Source organism: Pelobates fuscus, chromosome 1 (assembly GCF_036172605.1).
Source record: "Pelobates fuscus isolate aPelFus1 chromosome 1, aPelFus1.pri, whole genome shotgun sequence".
Lineage (NCBI taxonomy): Eukaryota > Metazoa > Chordata > Amphibia > Anura > Pelobatidae > Pelobates > Pelobates fuscus.
Genome location: NC_086317.1, coordinates 285,312,345 through 285,334,219, shown reverse-complemented (window position 1 = coordinate 285,334,219; position 21,875 = coordinate 285,312,345). Strand labels below are relative to the sequence as shown.

Sequence of the window (21,875 nt, the reverse complement as noted above, 5' to 3'; positions counted from 1 at the left end):
GCAGACAGGAAGAAATGAAAAGATCCTGAGAGAGGGAGAGAAAAGGAAGCGATTAAAGAAAGGTAAGTTCGGCAAGACAGTGCCGCTTTAAGTGATTCTGTCATGATTGACATATACATTTTGTTGTACTACAGTTACATGTATCTGGAGCTGCACCAATGTTAAAGCAGCCTATCATTAATTTAATCTTGAAAAACAAATTATAATTATGTACTGAAGTATTAGGAGAGCAAAAATGGAGGATCTGTATATTTACGACTAAAACAATATAATAGAGAAAGCAAATACATGACTGACCAAGCCATGCTGAAATTAATTTTCCTTTAAAAGTGTAATTTCTGATTTATTAAAAAGTAAAAGTGCAAAAAAGGGATACACAATTTATCAAAACAGGTCTATAGAAAGCAAAGAGAAAAGCCACACACACTGAAACAAATAAAATCTGCCCAAATTATAAAAGTGATATTTGTTTACTGTAAGAAATGTAAGCAATGAAAAAGGTTGAATTTTGTCCTGTAAGAACATACATTGTTTATGCTACAATGATGGATTACTTTGCTTTAAAGCAATGCAAATATACAGCATGTGCCCGTGTGAATGAAATGGCCTAAAATAAATACTAATAAAATATAACTCATTTTCTAAAATAAAGCATCAAAAAGAAGGTTGTACCAAGTTAAAAAAGGTACACAGGTAAGATAGGATACAGTTAATTTATTCTTCTGCTGTGCATGAAATCTTACTATGAAATCATAAATAAAAGGTTACCACGCAACAGACACATTAGGAAATTCAATACTGTGGCATTTCATAAAATTAGTTAAAATATATTCTGTACATTAGTATTGTGTTATATATAAAAAAAGAAAGAAAAAAAGAAGAAAACAAAGAAGAAAAAAAAGAAAAAGGGATTGCTAAAGAATTGATCAGTCTTTCTTCAAATGCATTCATCGTATAGAGCATAGAGTATAGCCAATATAACTGGATCAGGAACGCCAGACTTGAGAACAGACTGTTGTGTACAGCAAAAAGTAGCTCTATAGAACACTTGAGAATTCATATTTATCTGTGCAGTAAATCATCATCCGGGAATACCAGTCCGTATGTCCTACAAGCTGAGATTCACATTCTCTGTGTTCAGTTTACCACCACTAAGACTGTGTATCATGGCAATCATGTGAGAGTGCTTGTTTAACTCATCTTGCTGTAACTTTACTGCAGCTTCTTTTTCTTCCAAACGAGCTTCAAGCTGTGTCTTTTGAACTTCTAGAGAGGATACCTGTAATTTGATGATATGCAATCAGTTAAAACTACAATTCTGTAATACAGTTTTATATGTATATATAAATCAGATACCCTAAATCTTGTTAATTCCTACCCTAATGCTGAGTTCCTTCCTTGCTTGCTCAGTTTTGCTCAGTTCTTTACGGAGAATGTCAATGGTTTCCTCCATATCTTCTCTCTCTTTTTGTTTCACTTTGATTTTCTCTTCCAGCGCTTTCACTTTCTGCTGCAAATCTAGAATAATAATAATAGGACAACATATACATTCATTATACATACCAATAATAATAGGACAACATAAAGCAGCTTCTATAGAAAACACAAAGCACTATAACCACTACAGTACTGGCAATCTCCTTGGTCCCCCACTCTTTTAAAGAGTCAAACCTCCAATTCTGCTTTTGGAGCACATTTTGGCTAATTTAGCATGTGGTTTTTAATTTACAATTTTGTATTTAATGAATAAACTCAGTGATCTCAAGAAAGCAGCAGAAAGATTCACAGCTGACAAATATTAACACAGTGGTAACGATTGGCTGCAGTGTGCACTGACGTGATCAGCAAATGTCTCCAGGTTGATGTTATTTGTTTACTGAATGCTGCTTTGATGATGATTATGCAACTCTTATCTTAAAGGGTTAATACAACCACCATGGTCACATCTGCTTTAGATCTTTAAAAGTGGAAGTGAGTGTTTCTCATAAAGAAGAGTCATATTGGCAGTGTGCGGCAAGAGTTGCTCATGTAACAGATCTTCAAAGCTTCTTTGGAACACTGGAACTGTATATATCTATATCTACCCATCAATACACAAACATAGGCAAACTAACAAAATATCCATTTATTCACAAAAAATAAATATATACAATGTATAAGAGCACTTATTGAAAAAGCATGAGTTTAAGCACCAAAGCTTCTGCTTAATAAAATTGCTTTGGTGCATAGATTATGCCACTGCAATCTAACTACCTAAAGCTTTCATTTAAGAGTTAAATTACTATATCTGTAGCCTTTGGAACACCTCCCTTGTCTGTCAATCACACAGCCTTACTTTACATTTCCTGAAAATATGTATCCACTTAGATCGTATCTTATGTACAGGCCCCCAGAGTGTTTAATTTAGGATTTGAATTTAAAGTAAGGAGCTTTTATCTCCCTGCTCAGAGCTGTGGAGCGGTCAGCTACCACCAGCATTAAGCACTGCCCCATCAGTAATTCCTGCATGAGAAAAGAGGGGAGATCTCAAGGACTGAGAAAAAGCATATAGACTTAAGAAAACTTTATAGCACAACATTATTAGTATTGTATTTGTAAATTAATGAAGAACTTTATATACATTACGGGCCTGGTTGAGCCCTCTATAGAAAATATTGCAAGCAATTTCACGGCCAGTGTAATCAGGGACAGCCTGCATAGAATGCCAGGTTAGGCAGATGCACACCAGGAATATAAAGTGTGGTTAAAGTTCATTAAGATGCCAAGAATAATCTAAATAAACGTTATATATTCACACTCATATTGTCTGGGCTAATACTCTGCATGAATGAGAATACAATACAAGACTCAAATTAGTTCATTCATTATACATACCTGAGAAAACAGAAACAAATATTTTCTGAATAAAGTAAAGCTAGAAATATTGATATTTTGATTAGTATTTAACCCAGTTACAGAAAAGGCAAATTACTCACTCAGTATTTTAGCTTCCCTATCTTGAAGTTGTTTGGCCAATTCTTTTCGTTGACTTTCAGTATCTTCTAGTTGTGAAATTGTTCTAAAACGTGAACAAGTACATTCAAATGAATCTTTGAGCAATATTTGCAGTTTATTCCTATGTAAAATCTGTGTGTGTTGTACATATACATAGTTGTGAGAGTACATTGGGCCGAGACAGGTGACAGTGAAACTAGAAAGCAGACAGCATGGCTCACTGGAAATCATGACAATAAATATGTTCATCACAAAATGTATCTGGTAACACAATTGCTTGTGCAAATCGACAACCTATGTCCTTTTGATGAAATGTTATGCTCTATAAATAGCAAAATGTATTTTGACTAAAAAGTTTAAAAAAATAAAAATCCAGTTTTAACCAACAGTAAACAATATATTTATATCCATTTTTTTTTTTACATTGCCCGTAAATACAAACACCTGATTTGATACAGAAAAACCAAACAACTTACTTTTCATTCTGCACCTTGAGAGAATCATTGATCTTTTTCATGGTTTCAGCCTGTTTATTTAACACATTATATGATGCCTGTAATTCTTTGTACTGCTTTTCACAGAGCTCATACCTACAATGAAGCAAAAATATATCATTATTACCACCTCAGTAAGCCAGTTTATGGCCAGTGCACATCTACTTCACTTCCATATAGAATATTAAAAATAATCAAATAGGTATTTTATAAAACTTTTTTTCTGTAACCTGTCCACGGCAAAAAAAAAAAAAAAAAAAAAAAAAAAGTCAAAAACTCCAGGTCCTTTTTCTAAACAGATTTCGATAGAACCCAAACCCTTAACCTAGTATAACCCTTGAAGCACTTAAGCTTGCTTAAGTGCATGATGTGTAAAGTGTCTGCCATCTTTCTTTCATTTTGCAAAAAGTGCAGATTTCAACAGAAATTGGCACTTTTTTTTTATTAAACTTTTGCTCAAAGCACCTGCCTTACAAAGACTTCTACTTCTCATTGAGAAGTCTGACTGGGCAGCCACAGAACGTCTGGGCAAGAATCGAAAGGCTTGCAAAGGATTAGGACAAGAGATTTGCAGCTTTCACAAGCTGTTTTTAGTTATCCCTCATTTAAAAATTGCATAATTAAAAGCATGCATGTTTTCATTAAGAGCATATTCTAAACAGGGATTTCTATTTTTCCCTATATTTAAGCAATGGAGTGTTGTATGAGGTAGGAGCATTTTTATTTTGCAAAAAGTACTAGAAAGATAAAAACCTTACTGAATATAAAGCAGTGTACGTGGGAATTGTTTTTTTTAAATCTTGGTTTGAAGATATCGGCAGGACATTTTACCCAATTTCTCTCCATGCAGCAAACATTCACACACCTGTCATGAGCTTACTTCCCTCCCACCAATTAATTGCATTATTTTAAGTGGTCAGAAAAATAATATTAACTTGTACTAGAATAATTAATCTAAAGAAAGAAGAAAAAAAGCCACACTTAACATGTACATTAAAAGGAACACTTTAGTATTCAATATACAAAGATGTATTCCTAACATCAACATGCTCGGCTGCCCCCGCAGCCCTCTCCCATTGTTGTAAAGGATTAAATAACCCTTTAGTCACTTACCCAACTCCAGCGCAGAGGTCGCGGTCTGTCTCCTCTGACGCCATCCAATTTCGGGGGGTGGGAGTGAGGAAGAATCTAATGTGCATTTCCTATGGGGTTTTCTCTGATGCTGGACATCTTTGTGCAGAGCGTGAAGATGTGCAGCATCACTTTACTATGTCAAAAGCGTCTCTAGTGGCTGTCTGGTAAATAGCCACTTGAGGAAATTTTAGTACTGCACATTGCAGGACTAAGGGCACAGGGACACTGCACCCATATCACTTTAATGAGCTGAAGTGGTCTGGGTGCCTCTAATGTTTTGGACAGTTACACATCTACTTTAAGTTACTTGTGTTCTTTAGCGTTCTCTGGTCAGAAGCAGCTCTCATCTTCTAATAAACATGCACAATTTCAAAATCTGAAGCCATCCCACATTGCAGGTTTTGTAATTCCCTAGGCTTGTACATGATATCAAGATGTATGAATGTGCACTAGTCTGGGATTACATGTATGGTGTTTGGTTGAAGCTATGCTTCTAATCAAACATTTAAAAATGGCTGCACACATAAAGCAAAGGTAAGACAGGGGATGTAAGGACTTAGAAAATATATATACCAAGAATAGAATTTTACATGCAATCTCCATTATTAATAAGTAAAATTGTGCTGCATTAGAACTGCATACATCTTTTTCAAGATGTCAACTAGTCAATCCATCAAAGTAACAGCAATTGACTGAGTGTCCTTACTTTATTAGGTGGTCAGCATACGAAATCTTTAATGTCTCATGCTCGTCTGCAACAGCTTGCAGCTTCTTGCTGTGTTGAAACAGCCGCTCAATGTCACTCTTTGCTCGTTCAGACTCAACTTGCTGAGATTTCAAAAGCATACCCAACTCTTCATTTTTTCTTTCTGTATCCTTTAGCAATGCAGCAAGCTTTCTAGCCTACAGTATTATAGCAGAAAGGAAGAGGTTTGATTTTAAATAGGCAAACATTCATATTGGTTACTACAAACAAAAATCAAGAACAGGGATTCAAGTGGCATACTGGACATTCCTTATGATGATATCCATAATATAAACATGTAAGAGCAAAGGAATGTAAGGAAGAATTTAAGCATTTAGCAAGAGTATTCTGTAGGAACACATAGAATCCACTTCCAAATACACAAAAAAATAACATTAGAACGTTGCTTAGGTCATTTGCAACTGCAGTAGTTAAAGTGTCACTTGGTTATAATTTATTTAATTTCCATTTCAAGGGTGGATATAGTTGTGCCAAGAGATTTGGTCCAGAAGCATGTCAGTGCAAAGATGACTGCTCTAAAAAAGTGAATTAATAGATATAAGGTGGAATATTTGGAAAGGGAAAGCATAAACTTGATAGATTCATGTCTTTTTTCATGTAATTTAAAACTATATACCGTATATACTAGAGTATAAGCCGAGTTTTTCAGCACATTTTTTGTGCTGAAAAACCCCAACTCGGCTTATACTCGAGTCACTGTCTGTATTATGGCAATTTACTTTGTCATAATACAGACAGGGGGCTGTGGGGGCTGCAGAGCGTTTACTTACCTCTCCTGCAGCTGCTGTCAGCTCCCTTCTCCTACGCGGCGGTCCGTTCAGCACCTCCGTCAGCTCCCAGTGTAAGTCTCGCGAGAGCCGCAGGGTCATAGTGCGGCTCTCGCGAGACTTACACTGTGAGCTGACAGAGGAGCTGCACGGACCGGCGCGGAGGAGAAGGGAGCTGACAGGAGCTGCAGGAGAGGTAAGTAACAGCTCTGCCAGCCCCCCTCTTCCCCCCCCCACTGAACTGCCAATGCCACTGGACCACCAGGGAAGGAGAGCCCCCCTCCCTGCCATGTATCAAGCAGGGAGGGGGGACGAAAATAAATTAAATTAAAATAATAATAAAAAAAATAATAAATTATTAAAATAATAAAAAAAAAATAATAAAATTGCCCACCCCCCACCAAGGCTCAGCTACACACACACACTGCATTCATACATACACACTGTAAATAAATATTCAATTAATATACATTTTTTAGGATCTAATTTTATTTAGAAATTTACCAGTAGCTACTGCATTTCCCACCCTAGTCTTATACTCGAGTCAATACGTTTTCCCAGTTTTTGGGGGTAAAATTAGGGGCCTCGGCTTATATGGTGTATATATATATATTCAAAATAAAGAACAAAAGGGCACAGGATTAAATCTTGAACTATTAAATTAAAGGAAGCAGGTTTAGGTCTCTATTCTAAGATCTAAGATGCAATAAGGGCCACAATAACATTTTAAATGCTTTCACTTGCAGACAAAAACTACAATTTCATTGCAATTATCAATCCTGCAAATACATCTTGTATAAACTATCTGTAAGCAATGCTGAGACATAAAATAGTTTGACAGATACTTCTGGACTGCATCTCTCTCACCTCGGCTTCAGCCTGGGCTCTCTGGCAGCGGTATTGAGATATCAGTCTATCAGCTTGTGCAAGAGCTAGTGCCTTTGCTTCCAGAAGATCTTGCAGCCGGCTTTCTTTGGACTGGAAGTGAAGGGGGTGGGGAAAAAAAAATAAGTGTACAAATGTAAACAATGTAGCTTTAGATGAACGAATTAAAGGACCACTATAGGCATCCAGATCACTTCAGCTCAATGAAGTGGTCTGGGTGCCAGGTACATCTAGGGTTAACCCTGCTATGTTTACATTAGGGTTAATCCAACCTCTCATTGACAGCCGCTAGAGGCGTTCTCACTGTGATTTTAACAGTAAGAAGACGCTGCCGTCCATAGGAAAGCATTGAGAAATGCTTTCCTATGGACTGATTGAATGCGCGTGCGGCTCTTGCTGCGCATGCGCATTCGGCGGATGACGTCGGAAGAGGGAGGAGAGTCCCCAGCACCGAGGATGCCCGGTGCTGGAGAAAGGTAAGTGTTTAACCCCTTAACCCGTCTTGAGCCCAGCGGGAGGGAGACCTTGAGGGTGGGGGGTCCCAAAGACCCTATATAGTGCCAGGAAAACAAGTTTGTTTTCCTGGCACTATAGTGGTCCTTTAATATATTTTTAATTATACCTACAAACCATCAACCAAAAGTGGACGAAGAGCTAAATATTTACTATCAGATACTTACAGCAAGAGCAGAAAGTTTCTGTTCATACACATCCATAATATCTGAAATCCGCACATCATTTACATGGTCTTTCAGCTACAAAGAAAAAAATATATATATTAATAGTTATAGTAACGCAGGAAACCATTTGTTACACTGTTGACATACACACATAGGTTACACCAACTGAAGAATTATGGAAATGCTACCTCCATTCCAGTCTGCAGCTTTAATACAAGTTCCTGAACATTTGACGATGAAATATCCGTATTCTGTATGTTTGTCTGTGGAGTTTTATAGCTACTGCCAGGAAGCTGCATTCCAAACCTTTTGGCTGGGTGTTCTGTGTCTTGCTGAATATATGCATTATTTGCAGCAATGCATTCTCCAAGTCTGGATAATAGTTAAAAAAAAAAAAAAAAAAAAAATATGAATAAAATAATAATAATAAAAATATATTTTAGTCACATGATAACTTGTGCAAATTAGTTTTTTTGTTAATTATTGTTACAATGACATTTTAGACAGTTATTGGCAATCAGTAAAGACTTTTTTTTTTTTTTTTTTACAGGACGCAAAAAAACCTTTCCTAGCAAATACCGTTCATGCAGATGCAGCACATGTGGTTTGGCTGTAGTGAGGGCATTCAACAAGTTCAGACAGATAAGTAAATCTGGATTATAGTGGGATTGAATAGTACATAGGAAAAGTAAAAATACAGCTTAAAAAACTTTAAAGTGGCAAGTTATAATATACTCACACAACAGCAGGAAAGTCTGGGAGGGGTGCAGCTTCAAACAGTATTCTAAGTCCAGCTTGAACTCTCTCTCGGTTATCCGATGTTAATGCAAATGACAGTGGTGTAATTAAGCGATGGTCCTTAATTCATATAGTGCAAAATGAACAAATAGAATAATTTATAAGTTAGGAGGTAACACGGCAGCATTATTTCTAGAAGCATTTGATAGCTATATAAAAAAAAAAAATTTATATATCTATATCTCACACACCTGGCTCAGATGTTCACTCACCACAAAATGTAGGCCTGGCGAGTAGAAATTCATCCAGCATTTTCCCCACCATGATATTTTAAAAGCCTTTCAAAGCCTGGCTAGTGGTGAATAACTTGACATTTTAAGTAAGGGAATTACACAAGTACATGTATCATAGTCCTTAAAAGGGACACTAGTGTCACTAAAGCAACTTCAGCTTAATGAAGCAGTTTTAGTGTATAGATGATGCTCCTGCAGTCTCACTGCTCAATTCTCTGCCATCACTTTTGTTTCTTTTTATGCAGCCCAAGCCACACCTCCTGTTGATGTGACTTACGCAGCCAGCATGGAAAAAGTATTGCTTCATTTTCAATCAGATGTTAACTTGCTTTAGAGATTTTTATCTCCTGATCTGTAAATTGAGCCTAAATCACATATAGCGGGCTCATGCAGGGTGTAGAAGGCTATTAATATAGCAAGAGATACAAAATTTGAAATTAAACATACTGTGCAAAAAAGGAAGTTTAAACATTAGCTCTCTCTCTCTCTACAGGATGTGTTTAGAATGGCTGTGTAAGTCACATGCAGGTAGGTGTAGCTAGGCCTGCCTTAACAAAGTGATTTTACTCTTAAATGCCAGAGAATTGAGAAGTGAGACTGCAGGGACATGCTATATTCACCAAAACTGCTTCATTAAGCCAACGTTGTTTTGGTGACAATAGTGTCCCTTTAAAAGAGTTACTCCAACCAAAAAAAAAACCCACAAACAAACAGACTGAGGGATGGACATAGGCAGCATGCTAGGCCGCCATTGGATGCCTGTTGCCAGCATGCTGTGCTTGGCGACATCAAAGCACAGAATTGACCTTTGCCTCAACGATGCTGCCATCCAGCAAAAGAAGAGTTAAAATTTGTTTGTGCAAAAATATCATAGCGAAACATGGCACATGCCAACTCCAGGCACCATCACCACTTCAAATCAATACAGTGGTAATAGTGCTTGGAGAAACACTTTAAAGGACACAGCCGATTAGTTGCTTGAAAATAAATATTTGCATCATTCCTTTAGAGACCTCACGCAGTTATTGGCCAGGTGATTTCATAAATAGATGGTTCAAAATAATACGGACATTTCTTACTACGACTGAACTAAATAATAAATAAAAAAAAATATCACAAAGATTCATAATTTTTGGTTTTGTAAAATCCATGTTTTATTACCTGAAGTATTTTGTAAAAAGCAGCTTCCATATTTGTAACCAACTGCTTCAGTCTACTCATGAGATCAAGGGTTTTCAGGAGTACGTCTGCAGAAGCTTTGCTTCAAAATAGTATCAATAGTTATTAGTTCAGAAAATAATTTACACAGTAATATAAAATGCCTAAAAATGTATAATGTAATACAAAAGGAGCCTTTACCAACAACAACAGCTATACACTTACAAGAGTTCTGAATCCACAATTTGTGTGGCAAACCCAGAATCCACACCACTGCATGAAAACTGATACTCTACCAGCGAAACACATCTGTTGACAGCAATTTTTTTAGCAATGCGGGACTTTAAATTTTCGTCATCACACAGGAGTAGGCAAGATTAAGGAAAATAAACTGCAAGTGTTTTAATAATGGTCATGACATCAAAGACTTTTCAGCAACAAACTGTATTGGTGTAGACTCACTTTATTTAAAAGAGAACTTCACTAGAAAACCAAAACTTCTAATAATCTCAAATGTGTTACTGGCATTTGTAATTGGTTCAGATATGAAACAGTTGTGTGTTTTAGCTACCCAAGTATCTAGTATCCCTTTCCAAACTTTTGTACAGAAAGGATTGCACAAGAATTATTTTCTGTCCAAACTGATTAAACTTCAACCAAGGTGGGATTAATGCAATTATAAAATCTGTTGCCCTTTACATCTCAACAAAGAAAGCTTTATTCATTGGTTAATAAAAACCCTTTTCTATTTAAGCACAAAAATGTAGTAAAGAATAAGGTTTTGAGAGAATAGAATGAATTAAAAGAGTTCAACTCAGAAGCATTTAAGGACATTGATGTAGACCAGAATAGGTGTTGTACTGTCAGCCAAAGTGCACTGGATAGATTCAAGGGATGTTGTAACATTGATGGAAGATATTTCAAGCACTTCCGATTAAATATAAATGTAATAAAAAGCAAATAAATTATACTGTATACCTACGGGTGAGGGTGTGTGTGTGTGTGTGTGTGTGTGTGTACACACACACACACACACACACTTAGTGTTACTGTGCTTCTTAAATTATAATAGCCGATTATTTGTGAGCTGCCTTAAAGTATGAAAATGCAGCAGCCAAAATAGCACCTGAGACTGTCACAGGTGAGCCAATGACCTTGCAGCGCCTCACTGTGCAGGCAAAAATAAATGCTTATCTGAATTGTTGAAGCAGAGAGCCAACGTACTAGGGATTGACCGATATTAAGGTTTTTAGAGCCGACACCGATAATCTGTGAACTTTCTACCCAGCACTCTTAATTCCCATCCCAGCAGCTCCCCTGTCTAAATCTCCAGTGACAACGCTCTGAAGGCCGCGGTACTCGCAAAAGTTTGACAGGGGAGCTAAAGGGTCCTACTGGGAAGGCAAGTGTGCTGCGGACCCTCCAGGACCCCGATGGCGGCCCTGGTCTGCATTATCGGCAATATTGGTATCTTTATTGGTCGATACGGATATTGCGGAAAATACATAATATCGGCCAGACCAATAATTGGTCGATCCCTACAACGTACCTCAAAAAAGTTAAAGTTATGTGTGACTTGTATATTGCCAATTTTCAATGTGAATTTCCAAATGCAGCCATTTTTATTTAGAAAGCAAAAGGTTTTGCATGATTAACATTTTAACTATTCCAGAAGTTAAGATTTCAAAGTATTGTGAAGGATATTTATTAAGACTTCCACTGCTTTTGAGACTCTTTCACATCTCTTCTTTGCAAGCACTTCATCCAGTGTTTGATCAGGAATAAGAAATTGATCCAGAATGACTGGCAGAAGTAGATCTACCACACGCTCTGCAGATTGGCTGTTAGCATTGTCAATAGTATCCTGAAACAAGAAAATACATCAGATTTTTTAGAAAAGCCATTAAGTATGAAATTATAAAAACAGTTTGTGATGTCTATGTTTGCAAATGCCCGTAAATGTGGGAGGTGGATATAAATACCAGACTATAGACTGGAAGTAGAGACTAAAAAATATTATATTGCATTATAAATATTAACATTTCTTGCACACATTGCATGGAGAGGGCAATATGAAATGCATTTGTTTTCATCCGAATTTCTGCTATTCACAGTGGCTGCCAATGGGTGTAGGTTTAGATTTAGATTATTGCCTCACTGGCGGTGCATGGGTAATCCCTATTCTGTAGTATGTTTTTAGTAAGAAATACATGAAAAATTATAAAAAAAAGAAAAGCAATTGGAAAAAGGTAAGTACTGCATGACAGTGCCACTTTTCACCAACTGTTATTAACATCTTGCCTCTCATTTTGGTAGTAACAATCCCTCCCAAAGCACTCTTGTAATAATTTTGTGAAAGAACACACTAAATATGGATTTTAACAAGGGTCATGCAATATGCACTAAATACTTGAACATAAAACTGCTTAAATTTGCCTGAGTGGCATTAGTTGGCACATACATACCGCAAACAACTCTTTGAAAAGTCTAAGTGCCAAAACAACTGAGTTTTGTGGTGCTTCCAGAGGCTGGCTTGACCAATGAACAAGTGCAATAGCTGGCTCTAATTTTTCTGCAGATTTCCCACGAGGACCAAGTCTTCCATTTCCTGATGCAATAATACTAGATTGTTCAAGTACCGCTTGTCGCAAAATGAGACGCAGCTTAGTCACTGAACAGAAAGCCAGTAACAATTCTAAAACCTGAAAAATTACACAAAAAGAGGTTACAAAGTATATCTTAAAACAAGATCAAATGCAATGATGTTTACACAAATGCTTAACCTAGAAATGTTTGTGAGATCTTACATCAAATGGTAATTAGTAAACTAGTAAATCAGAGATAAAATGTAAATAAAAAGACGAATTTATTTAAATAAGAATATAATCAATGTACCTTGGAAGCCGAATCTGGATCCTTGCCGTGAAGAAGGCCAAGCACTTGATTTAGACATGAATTAAAGTGCTCGTACCTAAGTAAAAGTAAACAAAAAAAAAAAAAACTTTTCTATTCATTGATCTGAAAACAAACTACATTAATTTTACTAGCTATTCATATACTAGTATGACTTTCTTGATGTCAGCTCTGTTTTCACATCCCCAACAAAATCTGCTATTCTTTACAGATAGAGACTTATAATTTCCGTAGTACTCTTTTACAGACAATATCTTTTTCCCTGAAAGGTGCCACTATGCTATTTTTTGCAATGTGAACATCTTCCAAAATGTAGACAAAATTACATATAATGTTGCTAGAAAGATATTGAATTATCGTCCAAGGAGAAGAGAGAGCATTAGTCTAATGCCTCCGCATTCTACTGGGCAATTGCTTACTTTGATTGACACATTCGCAAAATTTTTTTTTTTTTTAAACAATGGAGTGTTCATTTAAAACAGATATGCCAAATGCATTACTTTAAGGGACACTATACTCACCAGAACCACTGCAGCTTAATGTAGTGGGCCTGGTGTCTATAGTCTGTCTCTGCAAGCAGAGTAATAAATATACTGCCTTTTCAGAGTTTGTATGCAGACTCTTAACACTCCCCATAGAGATGAAGCACATGCACAATGGTCTCCCAATAATTGGATTGGCTGAGATCATCAAGATTGATGGGGAAGAGGAAGTCTTGAGCCGCCCAACAATATATAATTTATATAATAACACTTCAAAGGCTCTTTCTTAATTTATATATAATTGTTTAGTAGATAAATCTAGTCATATTTAAGAATGCCAAATTAGGGAGCCATCTACTACACAATCACAAACCCACACATACACATACAAGCACACAACCACAGAAACACACACACAGCCCCCTAATTCTTGTAGGTGGTATAGCTGCCCATTTATCTTGGCAAAACGACCCATTGCCATGTAAAGTCTTTGGTGAACCGCATGTTTGAGATCTCCCCAGAGTGGCTCGATGATATTAAGGTCAGGAGACTGATAGCCACTCCAGAACCTTCACCTTTTTCTGCTGTAACCCCCAGAGGGTTACCGTATATACTCGAGTATAAGCAGAGTTTTTCAGCACATTTTTTGTGCTGAAAAACCCCAACTCGGCTTATACGCAAGTCAATTGTCTGTATTATGGCAATTTACATTGCCATAATACAGACTGGGGGCTGTGGGGGGCTGCAGAGCGTTTACTGACCTCTCCTGCAGCTCCTGTCAGCTCCCTCCTCCTCCGCGGCGGTCCGTTCAGCACCTCTGCCAGCTCCCAGTGTAAGTCTCGCGAGAGCCGCGGGGTCATAGTGCGGCTCTCGCGAGATTTACAGTGTGAGCTGACAGAGGTGCTGAACGGACCGGCGCGGAGGAGGAGGGAGCTGACAGGAGCGGTAAGTAAATGCTCTGCCAGCCCCCTCCACTGAACTGCCAATGCCACTGGACCACCATGGAGTGAGAGCCCCCCTCCCTGCCATGTATCAAGCAGGGAGGGGGGACAACAAAAAAATAAAATTATATTAAAAATAATAAAGAAAAAAAACAAAAAAAAATAAAATAATAATAATTAAAACCTCTCTCGATCAAGCAACCACTGACTGGAACAATTTAAACATGTTTAATATAAAATACCTGTGCAGTTTTCCTCATGTGCCACAATGCTTTACAATTTGAATTGCTTCTGTTTTACGATGTTTTAAAATGCGTTAAACTGTAGCAACACACACACGTATGCCAATCATATGCACAACAAAAATAAAGAATTATAAATAATAATAAAATAAAAAAAAAATAATAAAAATGCCCACCCCCCACCAAGGCTCTGTAACACATACACAAACCCCCTGTCTTGGTTGCCCCCAGACACACACCCAGTTGCTTCCCCCTTTTTGGATATCCAACTACTCCATTTAACACATACACAAACACACACTGCATTCATTATATACACACACTGTAAATAAATATTCAATTAATATAATTTTTTTAGGATCTAACTTTATTTAGAAATTTACCAGTAGCTGCTGCATTTCCCACCCTAGTCTTATACTCGAGTCAATAAGTTTTCCCAGTTTTTTTGGGTAAAATTAGGGGCCTCGGCTTATATTCGGGTCGGCTTATACTCGAGTATATACGGTAAGTTAGCTTTGTGCCTTGGGTCATTGTCATGCTGGAAAGTCCAATAGCGTACCATGCGCAGTCTTTGTGCAGAAAAATAACATGCTACATTCATCTTGCCATTCATTTTCACAAGATTCCCCTGTGCTTATAGAGGACACCAACATCCCCCTCCCCCCCCCAAAAAAACATCAGTGAGCCACCACCATGCTTCACAGTGGGGATGTTATTCTTTTCACTATAGGCCTTGTTGACCTCTCAAACATAGCACTTATGGTTGTCACCATAAAGCTCTATTTTTGGTCTGGTCACTCCAAATTACAGTGTGCCAGAAGCTGTGAGGCGTGTCAAGGTGTTGTCGGGCATATTGAAACCAAGCTTTTTTGTGGCATTGGCGCAATAAAGGCTCCTTTTTGGCAACTCGACCATGCAGCTCATTTTTCTTCAAGTATCATCGTATTGTGCTCCTTGAAACAACCACATCGTCGTTTTTCCAGAGCAGCCTAGATTTCTGAATTCATACATTATGACATTTACACTGCTCAGAATATTCTATTGGTTGTCTATATCTGTTTATTAAAGGGAAACTATATAGTCACCCAGACCACTTCAGCTCAATGAGGTGGTCTGGGTGCATGGTCCCTCAGGTTTTAACCCTTCACATGTAAACATAACAGTTTCAGAGAAACTGCTATGTTTACATTTGGGGTTAATCCAGCCTCTAGTGGCTGTCTTTTCGCCTCCATCACGCAGAGCGTCCATAGGAAAGCATTGAGAAATGCTTTCCTATGGACACTTTGAATGCGCCTGCGCATATGGACACTTGCCGCGCCTGCGCATTTGACTCCAGTGACATCGGACAGGGGAGCTGACGGACGGGGAGGAGAGGTCACCAGCGCAGAGGGAGCCCGGTGCTTGATTAAGGCAAGTGTCTGAAGGGGTTTTAACCCCTTCAGCGCCAAATAAGGGGGACCCTGAGGGTGGGGGCACCCTCAGGGCACTATAGTGTCAGGAAAACCGCTTTGTTTTCCTGACACTATAGTGATCCTTTAACCCCTTAAGGACTGAGCCAAATGTACAAGTTGTGAACAGAACAAAATGTAAACAAAACCTGCCATCTACGCGCTATATGTCTGTCCAACCGTAATTCACCTCTTTCATATTAAATGCACCCCCCCTTATTATATATCATTTTATTCAGGGGAAACAGGGCTTTCATTTAATATCAAATATTTAGCTATGAAACATAATTTAATATGAAAAAAATGGGAGAAAATAAAATTGTTATTTTCTTAGTTCTACATGACATTTTAACTGTCAATGTCATAATACTGTTTGCTTTTACTGCAATAAAATACACATATTTGTATTCAGCAAAGTCTCACGTGTAAAACAGTACACCCCCTATGTACAGGTTTTATGGTGTTTGGGAAGTTACAGGGTCAAATATAGTATGTTACATTTGAAATTCGCCAGATTGGTTACGTTGCCTTTGAGACTGTATAGTAGCCCAGGAATGAAATTTACACCCATAATGGTATACCATTTGCAATAGTAGACAACCCAAGGTATTGCAAATGGGGTATGTCCAGCCTTTTTAGTAGCCATTTGGTCACAAACACTGGTCAAAGTTAGCGTTAGTATTTGTGTGTGAAAAATGCAAAAAACGCCAATTTTGGCCAGCGTTCATATTTGTTTGTGTGTGAAAAAAGTAAAAAACTAAATTGAACGCTAATTTTAGCCAGTGTTTGTGACTAAGTGGCTACTAAAAAAGACTGGACATACCCCATTTGCAATACCTTGGGTTGTCTACTATTGCAAATAGTATGCCATCATGGGGGTAATTTTCATTCTTGGGCTACAATAGGGTCACAAAGGCAACGTAAGCAATCTGGCGAATTTTAATGTGAAAAAAATGAAACACAAGCCTTATATTTGACGTTGTAATTTTTGAAAACACCATAAAACCTGTACATGAGGGGTACTGTTGTACTCGGGAGACTTCGCTGAACACAAATATTTGTGTTTCAAAACAGTAAAAAGTATTGCAGCAATAATATCGTCCGTGTAAGTGCTGTTTGTGCGTGAAAAATGCAAAAAACGTCACTTTTACTGGCGATATCATCGTTGTAATACATTTTACTGTTTTGAAATACTAATATTTGTGTTCAGCGAAGTCTCCCGAGTAAATCAGTACCCCCCATGTACAGGTTTTATGGTGTCTTGGAAAGTTATAGGGTTAAATATAGTGCTAGCAAATTAAATTCCCTGAACTTTCGGCATGGGTTGTCAGGCAGGTCCCACTAATTGTAATTAATTAGGATACCTAATTATGTAAAAATATTACATAAATATATGTGTAGAATTTATATATATATATATATATATATATATATATATATATATATATATAAATAATTTTTTTTAAATAGTTTTATTTATATATAGATATATCTATATCTATCTATATATCTATAGTGATATATACGTATATATTTATGTATATAGATATATATTATTTTGTTCTACGTGTATTTTGATATAAATATATATATATTAATATCACAATACAGTTAGAACGAAATAAAACACATCTATATATATAAAAGAATTTTTTTTATTTTTTTTTACGTATTTACATTTTTTTTTAATATATATAAATAGATATATATCACAATAATTATATATTTAATCAGTATCAGTCTACGTGTAATTTGATTATATATATATATATATATATTAATATTAAAATACACCTAGACAGTATGTATGTATGTATATTTTACACTTATTTTAACTTTTTTTTAAATTTGACTGTCAATACAGTTAGTCCCCCTGCTGGCATTGCTGCAGCCAGCTATACCGGCCATGTGATTGTGAGGTCCTCGCAAGGACCTCACTCTCACATGGCCCGGGGGGGCTGAAGAAGACGGAGGTGCCGCGGGGGGCTCCCTGGGAGTCCCCCCAACCGCGATCGCCGGCGACCGGGTAAGTAAAAAAAAAAAAACGTTTAGAGCCGCTTAAAAAAGGACGTAATTGTACGCCCTCCGGTCTTAAGGGGTTAATGAAGATGTAAATCAAACATGTGCTTTACTCTTTACACAAATCACTGTCTTTTTAATGACATTATGTGCTCGCACTGGATTTGTTTCTTCAGTATACTAGGTTTAGGAATTGGGTTTAATAACTATATAAAAAGTGTGCAGCTAGCACATATCCAAAACCTATAAGTATAGATTATTTTAAATGTGATAATGACAAGCTTCTGGATCATATAGTATTTTACTACTAAAAACCAAAAACATACATAATATCGTTATTCAAAGAAAGTATGCTTGGTGCCCATGGCTTAAAGGGACACTATAGTCACCAGAACAACTACAGCTTATTGAATTTGTTTTGGTGAGTAGAATCATCACCTTCAGGCTTTTTGCAGTAAACACTGTCTTTTCAGAGAAAATGCAGTGTTTACATTACAGCCTAGTGATAACTTCACTGGCCACTCCTCAGATGGCTGTTAGAGATCCTTCCTGGGTCATGGCTGCCTAAAATGCATCCAAACATTCAGTGTCTCCTCCCTCTGAATGCAGACGCTGAACTTTCCTTATAGAGATTCATTGATTCAATTCATCTCTATGAAGAAATGCGGATTGGCCAGGGCTGTGTTTGAATTATGCTGGCTCTACACCTGATCTGCCACTTTGTCAGTCTCAGCCAATCCTATGTTGAAGCATTGTGATTGGATTAGGCTACCACTTCCGATGATGTCAGCAGACTGCTTGTTTTTTTTAGGCAAACAGCATGCAGAGTTACAGCTTCATGCTTGAATACAGTAAGATTTTGCTATATTTATGGAGGCATGACGGGCCCAGGGGGCTTAGATGGTGGTTTTAACACTATAGGGTCAGGAATACATGTTTCTGATCCAATAGTGATCCTTTAAGTGCTATAGATTGTATTTATATATTTTAACTTCTTAAGGACACATGACGAGTGACATGTCATGATTCCATTTTATTCCAGAAATTTGGTCCTTAAGGGGTTAAACAGTTTGTATTTTTAAAGTAGAGAATATAAAAATACCATTTGATGCAATGTACATGAAAATTTAGTGAAATAGTAACTGTTGATAGACAGATTTCTCTTCCCTGAACAAAATACAATCTTAACACACCTCCCACAGCTGTCAATCACACTGCCTCCGTACATAATGATTAAACATAGAAATGTTATCCCAATTGAATTATCAGTGTCAGTACACAAAGGGTTTAACTTTAGGATTGTGGAAGAGGGTTATTTCCCTGCTTTTGGGGTATAGGGTATTTGTTCAAATGTAATAAAATAGATGCATTTTGCTTTTTGCAACCTTCACAATCCCTTTATGGATGAAACCAAACCACTTTGTACTTAAAACATGCAATCAAAATTGTAGAAAAATCTGCACAGGATAAAAATTACTTTGTCCTATGCATTTGCCAGCACAGTGAATGAATACAATTTAGCCAACACACACACACTAGACTAGACTATAATTTAAAAATAAATTAAAGGAGAAATGACACAATGCTTGATATAATTTGAACAGCATGTCTATATTACCATAATCTAGTAGCCTACCTGGTAAGATAATCAGCAATTTTGGGGTTCTTTATGAGGTCCATGAGGAGGTCAACAGAGTACATTCGGGTTAATGTCCCGTCCCCATTTACAAGAATGTTAAATATTAACTGAAATGTCTGATGGATATTTCTGGAATGGAAAAGCTGGAAATAAATAGTTTGCATGAGTTATTCTTGTGTAAGAAAATACAGTGCATCAAATTAAACCTGCAATTTTTACAATCTCATTGCCCATTCATTTTCTAAACAAGTATATTAATTTATGCAATAATACGCCTACCTCTTATTTTCATTCTTTATATTTCAGGTTGCTACCTAAACCAGAATTTTTGTTTTTAGAACAGAGAAGGGAACAGCAGATCTCTGTCCAAACAGCAGAGCTGAAAACAATATGCACTTAAACATATTTCAAATCTGTTTGCTCTACCCTAAAATTTGTAATTCTCTAATTATCAGTAGAGTGGATAACCCAAGTTACTTTCACAGACCTTCTTACATGTGTCCATGCATCTAACATCAGTACTCACAGGGCAATGAATTGACATGCAAAGCCAAGTGTTAAGAAAAAGAAAATGATCTGAAACTACACAGTACAATGATAATTTTTTATTTATTTATTTTTAAATAATCAAGAACACCATTTTTGTGGAAAGTATGTGTTACCAGGACAAAATTAAGATCACTTCAACTCCTTAAGATTATGGGTGTAAGAGGTAGATATGCAGTAAATATGAAGAAGAGGAGAGGCTTGACCTTCCATGACAGCTGTCCACAGCCTCTACTTACTTAACTATCACTTTACAACAATTTAAACCAAGTTCAAGGTCAGAAGAAATACTCACACTGTTCAGCTATCATAGCTACTTTAACAGTCTTTCTAGAATATCATTCCATTTTTATATGCATCTAATGTGGTTTCAAATGCCAAACAGAGGTAACTATAATCAGGGGGGGCAGGGCAAAATGCTTAACGAACCATTCTCACGTTGGATAATCATTTAAGAAATATATCTAAGGATTTAAATCATATCACAGTTTGCAGAAAATCATTAACATGTAACCCATCACATTTGAATCCTTATTCCTAAGCCTTATATCTATCCATTATTAGAATGCTGGACGCACCACAAGTATTTCAAGTACCTCACTGCGAATCATTTATTAATGGCTTCTATTCCTAAAGATAGGCTAGGGGCCAGACTTAAAATTAACAGAAGTGCTCAAAAGGTCATGATGTTCCAGCCAACACATGGATTTGATTTGTTCAAGTCGTTTTATAAGTGTGTGTGTGGGTATGTTATACACACATACATATACAGTCGTGGGAAAAGAAAGTACACCCTCTTTCAAATGTATGGTTTTACATATCAGGACATCTATTCCTTAATAGGTCTTAAAATTAGGTAAATACAAGATCAGATGAACAGCACACAACATATTACACAGGGTCATGAAGATTACACTGGGCCAGTTACTCTGCTACAAGGGGCTTGCAATCAATTGCGCAATCTGCTTACTATAATGGTGGGACACAACACAATCTGTGCATGTATTCCACCTATGGTCCTTTTCAGCCCTGTGATGTGCATACTCCCCTTTCCCACACCCAATGGCACAATGGAAGAAAAAGAAGAGCCATCATGAATGTGTGCACTCAGTATATAAAATGCAGTTGGAAACAAATTATACAATTTAGCTAACCAAAGTTCTGGCACCCATCCAGGGAATAGCAGAGATTGGCTATCATAATGGACAGACTTGCACAGCACTAAGAGCACCTACTGCACCCCCACTAATGCAAATATTGAAAACAAGAACATGATACAATATGGTCTAGCAAACTGTCCTTGGAAAAGAGACATAGACTGAGATGTTGTGGTTTGTGTCCTACTCTATATACTAAGGGGGGTGGGGTGGGACACAGTTATGGCAAATTACATTTGCAAGTGTTAGGTGAAAGTGATGTCTGTCCACATAGAGGAGAGGCAATTTTTGTATGACAAGTATGACAAATTTAAAATCAGAATTAAAATAAAATGTAACAGCAAAGGTAAGTCATATTGGTTGACTTGTCAACTAGCAGTATGTATCAATGTATCACCAGCGATTTGAGCATGTACCAACCATTAATATGCCAATAAACATGCCAATGTAAATTAGCAGTAGATTGGTTTTAATACATGTGCTCTTTGATTACCACTTATAGAAATAACTTGAATGGATAATTATCCTGATGCCAAAGCTGCAAAAAATATTTAATTCTTCAATGCCAAATTAAGAAGC

The 21,875-nt window shown here is 36.9% G+C and overlaps 1 protein-coding gene across 1 annotated transcript in view; it reads right to left on the bottom strand.

Moving 5' to 3' along the window:
- Positions 1–927: 927 nt before the first annotated feature.
- The window catches only part of CIP2A (cellular inhibitor of PP2A), a 46,995-nt gene continuing 26,047 nt past the window's right edge, over positions 928–21,875 (bottom strand). The window contains exons 7-21 of the mRNA XM_063444608.1: positions 19,591–19,736; positions 12,805–12,880; positions 12,375–12,611; positions 11,614–11,773; positions 10,135–10,276; positions 9,913–10,012; positions 8,460–8,578; positions 7,909–8,092; positions 7,721–7,795; positions 7,023–7,133; positions 5,329–5,525; positions 3,471–3,584; positions 2,976–3,058; positions 1,379–1,518; positions 928–1,279 (exon numbers count right to left, since the gene is read on the bottom strand). Of these exons, the coding sequence (XP_063300678.1) occupies positions 1,109–1,279; positions 1,379–1,518; positions 2,976–3,058; positions 3,471–3,584; positions 5,329–5,525; positions 7,023–7,133; positions 7,721–7,795; positions 7,909–8,092; positions 8,460–8,578; positions 9,913–10,012; positions 10,135–10,276; positions 11,614–11,773; positions 12,375–12,611; positions 12,805–12,880; positions 19,591–19,736 (2,055 nt within the window). The 3' untranslated portion in view covers positions 928–1,108. The remainder of the gene's footprint in view (positions 1,280–1,378; positions 1,519–2,975; positions 3,059–3,470; positions 3,585–5,328; positions 5,526–7,022; positions 7,134–7,720; positions 7,796–7,908; positions 8,093–8,459; positions 8,579–9,912; positions 10,013–10,134; positions 10,277–11,613; positions 11,774–12,374; positions 12,612–12,804; positions 12,881–19,590; positions 19,737–21,875) is intronic.